This window comes from Alosa alosa, chromosome 23, assembly GCF_017589495.1.
Source record: "Alosa alosa isolate M-15738 ecotype Scorff River chromosome 23, AALO_Geno_1.1, whole genome shotgun sequence".
Taxonomy (NCBI): Eukaryota; Metazoa; Chordata; class Actinopteri; order Clupeiformes; family Clupeidae; genus Alosa; species Alosa alosa.
The window spans coordinates 12,892,775-12,905,274 of NC_063211.1; the positions used below are offsets into that span (position 1 = coordinate 12,892,775).

Consider the following 12,500-nt stretch of genomic DNA (forward strand, 5'->3'; position numbering starts at 1 on the left):
GATTATGGCGGCTCGGTGTAATAAAATTACAGTATGGTGGATGTCCAAGAGCTGAGCTTGGCTTGGCTCGGCTCAGGCTCGGAGAGTCATTTGGCTGATGTCTGTATCCATTAGGGGCTGAAATTAGTCCCTGACCAGTGGCAGAAGTGGTTGTAATGAGCCCATTTTGTGAACTGCCACTCGGCTAAATTGATTCCCCCATTTCTGGGAATTGTGTTTCGCATCTCTCGATCGTCCATGTGTGTTGTGTGTGTGTGTGTGTGTGTGTGTGTGTGTGTGTGTGTGTGGTGAAGGCGATCGGGTTACCTGCAGCAGTCGGAGTCTTTGCTCATTGTTGAATCTTTCGACGGCGGCCCAGAACCAGCGGATGACTATGTGGTTGTCATGGTAACCTGCGGCGGATGACATGGGGGAGCAGGGGGTTGGGGGGGGGGGGGGGGGGGTTGGGATGAGAGAGACGGGAGCGAAGCTTTAGTCAAAAATCTAAAGCTCGGGAGAACACCAGGCTCGCTTCTCTCTCCCTCTGTCATTTGCACACACACATACCAGGCGTCTCCCTCACACACACTTTCTCTCTGTTGCTGTCGCTCTCTGTCACTCACTTTCTTTCCTCTATACTCCCAACTCCCTCCCTAGCAATCCACACACACACACACACACACACACACACACAAGTACACACACACACACACACACACACACACACACACACAAGTACACACACACACACACACACACAAGTTACACACACACACACACACACACACACACACACACACACTCACACACCACACATCTCTTACCTCCTCTATACTCTGTGTTATTTCTCCAGTCTGCCAGATCAATCTCTGCTGTGCCGGCAATCACCAGTTCCAGCTCTCGGGCGTCAAATACTGAAACCAGTCGTGCATCTACCACCTGAACAAACACACACACACACACACACACACACACACACACACACACACACACACACATACACACAGAGAAAAACGTGAAACACAAATTCATGCACACTACATTAATACATGTCATGACAAAAACAAAGTTTATCATCAACACAAAACAGCAACCCTGTGGAGGCAATTTTCTTATCACACTGTATCCAGTTATTTCAGAGTCTGTCAGAGAAAAACTGTCAATGCTCCCAGATCTGCCATGGACAGGCTACGTTCCAGTTTGGTCCCTTATCATCAATCCAACACCCGCCTCCACAAAACAACAAAGCTATATCACTACTGCCATCACTATCATATCAGATGTATCTATGAACTTGAGTGAACACTGATGGACAGGTCTGTGCTATCAAAGCAAGCAAGCCAGCTATTGCTAATTAAGATCAGTAGAAATGTTCTGAAAACATTCCATATTTCGACTTTTTGCAGGGGGGAAAGCATAACATAATCTGAAGCAGAAATAGGATACTCCACGCACCATCCAGTTGAAACCGCAAAATCAGGTGTTTCACAGCTGTAGGACGGCAGACTATAACAACAGGAAATGGACTTGAGCTCACCGATTAAACTTGAAGTCTTTACCTAGTGCAAACAAAAAACCTGACACCTCTGTAAAGACTTCAAGTTTAATCAGTGGGCTCCGGTCTGTTCCTTTGTTTTCATAACCTGAAGCAGATCAGTGAGGGAGTTCCCAGTAAATGCATCCAAGTCCACACCCCAAAAGCAAAAAAAACAAAAAAACATGGACCAAGATGTTGGGAGTCGAGTGTGGTGGTGTGTGTGTGTGTGTGTGTGTGTGTGTGCGTGTGCGTGTCTGTACCTCGTAGAAGCCGCGGACCAGGCTCTCCGTCTGCTGCACCACCCCTCTCTCGATGCGCCACTTCACCATGCGCTCTATGTACTCCTTCTTGTTCTTCTCACACACAGGGATGTTCGCGCCGCCCGGCTTCAACTCACGCTCAGTGATCTACACACACACACGCACACACACGCACACACACACACACACACACACACACACACACACACACACACACACACACACACACACGATGCAGCAGATCGTTCACTGAACAGCCCTTTTTGATATCACTTTCCTGAAAGCACCACTGTTCCAAAAGAGCGATCATTTGAATCCTTTTCAATCGGATACAACTCTCCCAGAGGCACTACTTTCCTTAACTAGATGTACCACAAAGCGGTACAAAAATATGAATGCCGCCCAGTCAGGCACATTTTTTCCGCAAAAATAAGTCACGCTTGTCAAATTGTGTTCATTTCCTACTTTGTTCCTGATATTAATACAACACCTAATTTTTTGCTTTTTAATTTTTAACTAGGTGGCGCTATACATGAATTGAGTGGTAATGGGATGGGTTGACAGGGCCCCTTAAGACCAACATACACAAAAACGGTGGTCCTCCTAGGCCCTACGGTTCTCGAGATATTCACAGAAACCTGTGTCCGCCCTACCCTCCTTTCGGGGTCCAGTCCAACGGGGGGGCTACAGATCAAAACGAAAAACAATGGTCCCATGCTATCCTTGTGGGGCTACATGCCCACCAATTTTCGTGCACCCTGGTCTTTCAGTGTCCCGGGAATCCTTGACGGAAAATTGGCCATGCGAAAAAAAAAAAAAAACCTGACTAAACCTATATGACCGCCGCTTCGCTGAGCGTCGGTCATAATGATCAATCATTAGAAACTTTTTCAGACAGGTAAGCAAAATCAGATGTACGCTTCCCTCAAAAAAAAAAAAAAAACCCGGCGCATACCTGGCCAAAGACTTCCTCGTTGACAGTGAAGGTGAGGTCCAGAATATCCTCGATGTCGTTATCCTTCATCCACTGCAGACTCTGGTGGAACTCCTCGTCCAGGTACTCCAGATCACTCAAATCACAAGGGCTAGAGAGAGTGCAAGACAGGCGAGGAGAGGAGAGAGGAGAGAGGAGAGGAGAGATGAGAGGAGATGAGATGAGAGGAGCGGAGCGGTGAAGGGATGAGAGGAATTAAAATGAGAGTGGATGGGGAAGAGCAGACAAGGTAAAGGAAGTAGTGATCGCAGCGTGTGAGATGTGGGAGAGGAGAGAGAGGACAAGCGAGGACAGAGGAGTGAAAAATAGAGGATTGAAAAAAGGAAGACGGAGGATAACAAGAACAGAAGCCGGGGGAGGGGACTTCAGTCAGATCATGAAAGGCCTTTATCAGATCCAATGCATTACCCTTGTTTCCATTTATTCATTTCGACTGGGCTGACAGTGCTAGTGTCTTTGGGTGAGGTGCGGACAGTCGTGGTTCCTTAGAGGGGACTTACATGCGCAGGAGCCCCTTGTAGAAGGGCCGTGTGAAAAAGGCGTCCAGCAGGTACTGATGGATCAAAGCCAGGCCCAGGATTCGCCCACTAAACCGGAACCTGAAGGGGTACCACAGAAAAAAGAATAAGCCATAATTGACCGAAGCTGTAGCATCAAGGCTTCCATTATAAGGCAGACGTTCTAAATTTGGCAACCAAACTCTCTGGCACAACAAACAAATTGTTGAACGTTCCCAGATAACCAGTCTGTTTCAAACTAAATCAATGTTAAGTAATGAAAAAACAAAAAAAAAACATAAATTATGCACAAATTCTAACTATTCTCTTGTTGATTTGACATAAGAGTGAGAAACAAGTAGTGGTACAGCACAGAACCACTCCAGCTTGGCAGCTCTTCCTCACCATTCATGATGGTTATCCACAAAGGCGGACATGGGGCTTATCTGCACGGTGTAGGTGTCGTTGGCCGAGTATTCAAACAGTCCGTAGTACGGATTAAACAGCTCACGGGACACCAGGAAGAAGAACTCTCTCGATGGGCCGCTGTAGTCCAACCTGCATTCGACAAACAGAAGCAGACAGACACAAGCAACACAAGCAGAGAGACCGTCAAAGGCGTGTGGGAGCTGTCAGGCTTTGTGAACCAACACAATAGTGTGATTTCTCTCTGACACATGACAAAGATCTTACAAAGATGAGAGACAGCCCAGTGTGGTGACAAAGAGACACTACATCACATCTCTACAGAGATTAAAACATCTCAGACTCACGCAAACAGTGGGTGTGGGAGGCAAAAAAACAAACCCTTGGCAAAGTATGATGTTTGCAAATGTGTCCAATTTAAACAAGCACTCAAAATCCGATCCACATATAACAGCCAAATGTACAAAAAAAAAAAAGAAAAGTGATCACAAAGACCTGTGCTAAGATGTGAAATACAGTGTTAGGATAGAGGCTCCTTACTGGAATGAAGGAAATAAAGAATAGTGAACAGGAAACAGTTTTACTCACCCCTCCTCACCCACAAAACTGACATAGAGCTTGCTCCTCTGCAGGTCCTTACGGGAGTAGCACATGATCTGGTTGAAGGCGTCTTCCAAAAGATGGTCCCTGCGTATGATCAACCTTATGGACAACGACAGATGAAATGGTCAGTTTCATGAACGCTGGGTATAAGTGTGCGTGAGCTTGTGTGACAGTGTGTCTTCATGTCTGCATGTAGGCGCAAGATAGTGACTGAGTATTTGAGTGAGTGTGTATATTGTATTTGAGTACATTTGGGTTTGTTTGTAAGGGCCCCTTTATATTGTGTTGGAACTCATGCACGGGTGTGTGCTGGTGTACATTCTATGTCAGATATTTGAGAGGGACAGACAGAGGCTGTGTGTGTGTGTTTGTGTGTGTGTGTGTGTGTGTTGTGTGTGTGTGTGTGTGTGTGTGTGTGTGTGTGTGTGTGTGTGTGTGTGTGTCAAGATATGCAGCCACAACACTCACTTAACCTTTCCCGGCCCCTGTCCATAACCTTTCGTCTCTAACTTGCGATAGAAATTCCTCAGCTTGGCCTCGAAATCCCGTTTGTATGGAGCTGGGGCTCGCGCATTCGCTCGTTGTGTGCCTGGAGGAAGTGGAGGGAGAGAAAGAGGAAGAGAAAGAGTCAGAGAGAAAAATGGGAGAAAGAATAGAAAAGAGAGAGAGAGAAAGAGAGAGAGAGTGATGAATGACTTCATTACCAGGTATAGGTGAGAAGCTACAATATACGGCACCTTTCACCTGACACAAAAAGCTGCATTTATTACAGAGCTGAGCGCTAGCCTCAACCTAAAAACACACCACTAAAAATAAACAAATCAACATGCAAGTAGCACTCGCATCTACAAACAAGCATTTTAAAAACAGGTTTTTTTTTTTTGTCAACCTTTTGCCTGGCAGGGTTGTTTTTTAAAGAGCTCGCGGGGATTAAAAAAAAACACACATTTTTTTGTGAGGGGTGTTTGGAGACACATCCCTCGCACCCAGCACACACTCTGTCACACGCGGGCGCTCCCGGCGGACTTGTGAAAATCTAGCTGCTGATTTGACAAGTGAGACAGCCAAACCCAGGGATTATCCCAAATCCCAGAGCTCCCTCTTACCCCTCGTTAACACCCCCCCCCCACTACCAACCACCCCAACCGCCCAAAAAAACTAAATCCCAAACAAGGATTTGCCACACACACCACACCACCCCAACTACCCCCCAACCAATAAAAAAACAAGGAGTTATCCAAATAGAGCATCGGCCTCGCACCCAAACATGCTCTCCATGTGTGGTCTGCTGCCAAGCATGGGTCGTGAAAGTCAAACACACGGATGTGTGTGTGTGTGTGTGTGTGTGTGTGTGAGGCTTATGACTTAGTCTCCTCTACTCTATTTCGGAGGAGATTGTTAGGCTTGCTCGGGGATGGATGGCGCGCCCTGCGCCACTCGTTCACCCCGCGCCGACTCTGACACAAAGCCACGTCAATCCCGTTTCCCGCTTGTCGGCGGGCAAATCAGTCGGCGGCAGCCGATCGCTGTTAGGGGATTGCGACTGGTACAGAGCGTTCTAAAGGTTCAGCAGTGAACACGGCAGCGTAAACGCTTGTGAGTATTAGATCCGGGTGCAGTGTTTACTGCCTGTGTAGTCTGTAGACTGGCAGAAGTAGTGGAATACCGTGGAGCTGTCATGGGGATAATGAGAAGACTGACAGCTGGAGGAGAAGCTCAGTGCAGTGGTGTGTGTGTGTGTGTGTGTGTGTGTGTGTGTGTGTGTGTGTGTGTGTGTGTGTGTGTGTGTGTGTGTGTGTGTGTGTGGTGCTTTCTCGACTGCCACAGCTGTGGTGCCCTACTGTGCCCTACTGATTCTGCCTAGTTGTAGGATTTGTACTACAGATTATCCCTTAAAAGAACCCCCTAAAGATTCCATTATGAAACCCCCCCACGACACACACACACACTCCCTCCAAATTCTAAGGTGATTTTCATTTGGTTTATCAGTGGTGCAGAACCGTCTTTTCAAAGAAAGAGCTTGGAAGTGTGACGAATCTCTTTCTCTATTTTCTTTAGAGCTGTCAGCACAAGCCTTTAAGAAGCTGTTTGTCTTCAGCTGCCGTCAGACTCCGTGCAACTCCACACCCTCCATCAGCGAAGAGCGTCCACTCGCTTGACGGACAGTGCTTGTGACTCTTCAGCACAGAGTTCATGTCAGTGAGCAATATCTGATGCCTTTACCCATGCAGAGTCTGACAGATCTTTTAAAATGCAAGAAACGGTCTGTCTCTCTACGGATCTCACCAGGAGAGTTTTGGGGGGAGGACACCGGCGAGCCTCGCGGTGATTGGCAGTAGCTGGGGTGCAGTAAGGCATGGGGCGGCACGTACGACATCACTTCCTCTTCAAACAGACTGCGGGGGAGACAGAGGAGAGAGAGGTCTGAATCGCCAAACACAAAAGTAGAATACACAGAATAATAACCGCTAGTACAGCGCCAGCCATGGATTTCACTCAGTAGCACGCAGGAGCTAACAGTCTGAAACACAAACTCATCCCAACTCGCTGTCAGACATCAAAACAATGACACACACACACACACACACACACACACACACATACTTTCCTCTGCTCAGACACACAAACTCTCTCTCTCACTCACACACTCTCTCTCTCACACACACACACACACTCAGGCAGACCTTAGCAGAATGACGAGGTCAGCATCACTGGAAAGACGAGCCAGGCCAGACGCTCCTTCATTACGGATGAACTGCACCTTCTCCCTGTGGTAGACACACACACACACACACACACACACACACACATACAATCAGAATAGCAGCAGGGGCAAATGCATTCTCAAATCCAAATCCATCATCCCTATCATGTCTAGTCAGTGTTGTGGCAGCGCTGCAGCCATTACCCTCTGCCCCAAAATGTCAACCATGAGTATTTCAGTAAGCTGTCCAAGTTAATAGACGTAACTCCAGATACCTTATGAACTGAACAGGGAGTAGTTAGCGATTCTGTTAGCGGCTATGATTAACATTACATAAACTGTGTAGTCAGAAAAAAAAAATGTGTCAGGCATAATTTAGCATGTCAGTATAGTGACATTGGTGATATGACTGACAGTACAGCTTAAGTAAACCTGTCAATTATAACTATCCATCATTTTTTTGTCATGTGTGAGTGACTATTCGACTCTGTCAAACCTGATATGATTATATCTATAGCTATGTGCTGTGTCGGTGCCAGGGGGCTGTCTCAGTGACTGTGTGCTGTGTCAGAGGCGGTCTTTAAGAGAAGTTCTACGTTTCCGTGACTACTGGGATAAGGGCTATATATATATGTCCTCACCTGAGCGAGTGATTTCTGATGAGCTCCGGCTGTCTCTCCTGTAGGATATCGAAGATGTTGGGTTGCCGTAGAAACGCTACAATCTTGTCGTTGTAGGCTGAGGTGTGAGAAGCAAGGGGGGCGGGGTGTGAAAGAGAGATGAGAAACAAGAGAGAAACAGTGGTGCAAATGATAGCGAGAGAAAAGTGTTTGTAAGACTCGTTCGTTCTGATCATCAACACAAATGTTGAACGCGCTATTGAGCGCTTTAGCAATGATTCACAAATGCAGGGACATTTTCTGCAATAACATGTATGTGACCAAAGTGCCAATGAAACACCCAAACCGGATGCGATGACTGCTCTTAGCTGATATTAAGTTGGTGCGGCAATGAATAATGATGATCTCTTTGAGAGGATAACACGTTTACAGATTGCCACATTAACTAAAATAGCTTCCACCCATTGAACCTGGCGTAGCAATAAAACTCCTAAAAGCAAAAAATAGCATGGTATCAAAAGCCCGACTCTAGGACAAACACACATTTCAGCACTCACTGGAACGTCAAGATCAACTAGACAAATAAACATGCTGTGATTAACCAAAGTATTGCCTGCAGTACAGCTGTATGTGTAGCAGTGAACAGAACACATACCTGTGGGCACTACGTCCTGGCATTGGTTTCGGTTGTTGAAAGTGTTGGAGGGCCGAGGAAGAACTGGGGGTCCACCATGCCGTGGGTCATCTCCCACCTAACATGCATGTGCGCGCGCACACACACACACACACACACACACACACACACACACACACACACACACACACACACACACACACACACACACACACAGGTTAAAGGAAGGAAATGCAGTGCACACTCAACCCATTCTGATTTGTATAAGAAGCACAATGAAAAAGACAGAACAGAACCACTGATGTGTGTCCATACAGTGTCAACATCACATTTGGTGGTCATTCAATGGTGAAGGGCATCAGAAAGCCTGTTTGACTACTCTGAGGAAGATGTAGGCCATTTCTTTGTGATGCAGAATGCATTTGCGATTTCTCCCTGCCATAATTGCTTTGACAGTAATTACTCAACGCATGCCAACCGTGACCAGTTAAAAGGCAAATTAACTACGCATTTATAAACAGCTGTGAATGCACCGCGGATGATAACTCATTCCATTTACACATCATTATGTGAGCCGAGAATCCTCAAAACCTCGCGGAGTGTGAATAAGTGATCGCTTACATAACGAGGCATTAACAATTTAAAAAATGGACCATCGTTAAACATTTGTACAAGGCCACCTAACCCACATTCACAGCTAGTGGAAAGTTACCAGGGAGAGAGATGGAGGGAGGGAGAGAGGGAGAGTGTTTTCGTTCTAAATAACTATTTGTACATTAGCATTCCCTCTTCAGGAAGACTTTCAGGGGGATTTGGAGATTGGGAGGGCGGTGCTCAAATGCGATGAGCGTTCACACACTCACCGTGAGAAAAATGGATAAAAGAGCCTCCGGGAAAGAGCACGCAAAACCGACGGAATTAATCAGCCGATCTGAAAGAGCCGCGCAAGCGTGTGCTCTGCCTTTCAATAGATAACCAGCACCTCTGTCACACACGTACAACTGAACCCGCACAGGGAGAAACGAAGGCCACCGGATGCATTAGCGAGAACCAGAGTGAATACGCTCGCTTCCCGTCAGGAGGCCTGTTTGAATTCAATTACGGGATTCTTTCATTCGTTGCAGTGCTGCAAATGCATTATTCAGTATGGATAACGGCAGCTGTAACGAGGATGGTTGGTGGTGTGTAGTAAATAAATGTTGTTCATGTTTCACAGGTGATATCTCTGATGTTACAGACATGCCAGCTTTCCCAACATTTATTTCCCTTTATTTTCAATTCTAGCTACCAGTCCTGCACAAACTGAAGGATGTTCCCATCTGACGTCGGAGACGACTCATTCCCAAACCTCTGTGTCGGGCGGACCGAGCGCCGTTTGGCCATCTTGGCTGTGCGTGCGTGAGTGGTGTGAGGTGAACGGGGTGGGGGGTCGGGGGTGAGGCTCACCATGCGTCGGGTGCTCACCTCCCCGGCGCTGTGACTACGCTGGCGGCTCAGATGCTGGCGGTGGGCCAGCAGGCTACTGGGCCGGGCGCTCTGCAGGGGCAGCCGGGGGTCAATGAAGGTGGTGGAGCGGCAGTTATGGTCTACAAAGAAAGGCTGGGGGAAACAAAAGGCTGATCAAACGCCGATCAAACATTAACAGCAACGAGTTATTGGATGATTTATACATGCATTTTCCCACAAACATGGTCTTAAAAGTAAGATAAGAGGTGTTAAAGCTGGTAATTATTAACCCAACTATTAGTGGATACATAAAAGTCCCTGTGTGAAAAGTTCTAATGGCAGTGCCTACAGCCAACAATGCTTGGCAACAAATACTGTATTATGAACAAAGGCTTTTTTTCTGTGGTTTCCAATGTACAAAAATGTAAATAGGCACAACTGAAAAAGAAAACAAGCCTGTAAATCCACAGAGAAGTACAGTAAAATGAATACAGACACACATATAAGAATTCTGTGCACGTCTTCAAGTCCATTTCGTTTAGCAATTTTTATGGACACTAAACCTATCACAAGGATCGTGCATCACAAAAATAGTCAGAGGACAAAACAGAGGACAAGATCATTAAACAGACAGAGAGAGAGAGAGAGAAAGGGAGGCAGAGTTGGAGAAAGAACAAGAGAGATAGAGAGAACCAGGGAGAGCAATAGATCAAGCCAGGCAGCTGGAGAGGAGAGGAGAGAAAGTGAGCGAAACCAGGGCAAGACAAAACAAAGACAAAACTGAAAAGACGGCACTTGAGATCGTGCCAGCGCCACAGACCGGGGAGGAAAAATATTGTGGGCGTAAGGAAGAGGTAGACAGAGAGAGTACGTGGATACAGATTTAGATTTTTTTTCCCCACTTGAAAGGTTGTCTCTCTCTTGGGGGTGCCTCAGTGAGTGCACAAAGCAAAAAAAGATCACTAGCTCATCATCACAGCGAACCCTAATGTGTTCCAGATGAGGCGCCTCCTGGCTTAATTGGCCATTGATACAAATGCCTGTAGAGGTGACAGTAAGTGAGTGGGAATTTGGGGTTTGGACACCCTGCTCATTGGTCAGGACACCTTAGTCAGAAATACACATAGAGCATAGAGTGGAGTTGTATGAAGTCAAGTCAAGTCATGAAAACATGATAGCCCGCATTCAACTAACTCAACAAACAGATAGGGGAACATGGATGAGACACATTGAAACATACAGGACGTCAACAGACATAGGACAAAATATTCTATACTTGATCCCCATTTAATTCATTTACTTGGTGTGTGAAAGGTTACGGAGCCTGGGAAGTGTCATTGCAAAATATTTTTTTGTGTGTGTCAAGAGAATGGGCACTCATTTTACTAAATCATGCTCTCATTTTACTAGATCATGTGATCATTTTAGTAAAATGTACGCTCGTTTTACTAAATTGTGCACTCATTGTACTAAATAGTGTATTGTTATTCTGAATTAAAGCATGAACACAATTTAGTCAAACGAATGCACAATTTAGTGAAATGAGCGCACAATCCAATAAAATGAAAGCATGATTTAGTAAAACAAGTGCACAATTTAGTAAAATGAGCATACAATTTAGTAAAACGAGCACACATCGACACAGACAAACTGACTTGAGAAAGATTTACATGTATTCTTTTAGCAGAGTGAGCCAAGGAGAAAGAGAGAGAGAAAATTATGTTAAGAGGAGGTAACATAGATAGATAGATAGATAGATAGATAGATAGATAGATAGATACTGTAGATAGATAGATACTTTACTGATCCCCAAGGGGAAATTCAAGAAATGACAGAAAAACAAAAGAGAAAGAATGAAAGAAAGACAGAACACATGAAAGAGAGATGAAATGACAGAGAATGTGACAGGGACAGAGAGAGAAGGGAGAGAGAGATCATCCACCTTTCCAGTGTGGTCATGCTTCATCTCCCAGCCACGGGGAAGCTCCAGCTGTTTGTTGGCAAACAGGTTGAGGAAGGTGACCAGGTCACGGTTGTGCTGGTAGCGCTCAAAGTTGTGTGCGTCCCGACGCACCTTACTGATCATGTGCTTCAGGCAGGTGTTACTTGTAAACAGGCGGTAGGCACTCTGGGAGGGAGAGAGACCAGAAAGATAGTGTGTGTGTGAGACTGTGTGTGTGTGTGTGTGTGTGTGTGTGTGTGTGTGTGTGTGTGTGTGTGTGTGTGTGTGGGGAGGGGGTATTCTAGGCTCAGCAAAGGACATTTTTTGATCCATCTAAGCATACAACCTGCTGATTTCACCTCCTACTACGACACAAACTTGAGCTAACTTGAAAATTCAGGTGGATGACACCAATCACTGGGAATTACTATTATTATCTCTGTGAGCGTGTGTGCATGTTGCCATGGTTATGCGGTACTGGTGAGGAGCTATGAATTTCTCTGTGTACACGTGTATGTGTGTGTGTGTGTGTGTGTGTGTGTGTGTGTGTGTGTGTGTGTGTGTGTTATCCAGGTTAAACCAGGTGAACTCTCACTACCAGAGAGCAGACAGATGAAGAAAGGAATAGACAGAGAAATCAATGGAGAGCTAGAGTGGGGGAATAACATACTTCCACAATCAATACTGATCTTTTGCCCACTAATCATGTTATCAAACTACAAGAATTGATCTTTTATCGTTTTGTTTCATTTCCACTATGTCACCACTAAGAAAACATATCTAATGTTATAAAATACATCACACGCCACCTAACCACATTCCATTGCTGACCAATATCTTCACAGACAAAATATTGCT

The 12,500-nt window shown here is 45.8% G+C and overlaps 1 protein-coding gene across 1 annotated transcript in view; it reads right to left on the reverse strand.

The window, feature by feature from the left end:
* hecw2b (HECT, C2 and WW domain containing E3 ubiquitin protein ligase 2b) overlaps nucleotides 1-12,500 on the reverse strand; it is a 41,615-nt gene that overhangs the window by 5,494 nt on the left and 23,621 nt on the right. The window contains exons 14-27 of the mRNA XM_048235685.1: nucleotides 11,643-11,828; nucleotides 9,701-9,853; nucleotides 8,276-8,372; nucleotides 7,642-7,738; nucleotides 6,981-7,064; nucleotides 6,583-6,692; nucleotides 4,765-4,885; nucleotides 4,282-4,395; nucleotides 3,673-3,825; nucleotides 3,271-3,369; nucleotides 2,732-2,861; nucleotides 1,777-1,923; nucleotides 804-918; nucleotides 307-392 (exon numbers count right to left, since the gene is read on the reverse strand). Coding sequence (XP_048091642.1) covers nucleotides 307-392; nucleotides 804-918; nucleotides 1,777-1,923; nucleotides 2,732-2,861; nucleotides 3,271-3,369; nucleotides 3,673-3,825; nucleotides 4,282-4,395; nucleotides 4,765-4,885; nucleotides 6,583-6,692; nucleotides 6,981-7,064; nucleotides 7,642-7,738; nucleotides 8,276-8,372; nucleotides 9,701-9,853; nucleotides 11,643-11,828 — 1,692 coding nt within the window. The remainder of the gene's footprint in view (nucleotides 1-306; nucleotides 393-803; nucleotides 919-1,776; nucleotides 1,924-2,731; nucleotides 2,862-3,270; nucleotides 3,370-3,672; nucleotides 3,826-4,281; nucleotides 4,396-4,764; nucleotides 4,886-6,582; nucleotides 6,693-6,980; nucleotides 7,065-7,641; nucleotides 7,739-8,275; nucleotides 8,373-9,700; nucleotides 9,854-11,642; nucleotides 11,829-12,500) is intronic.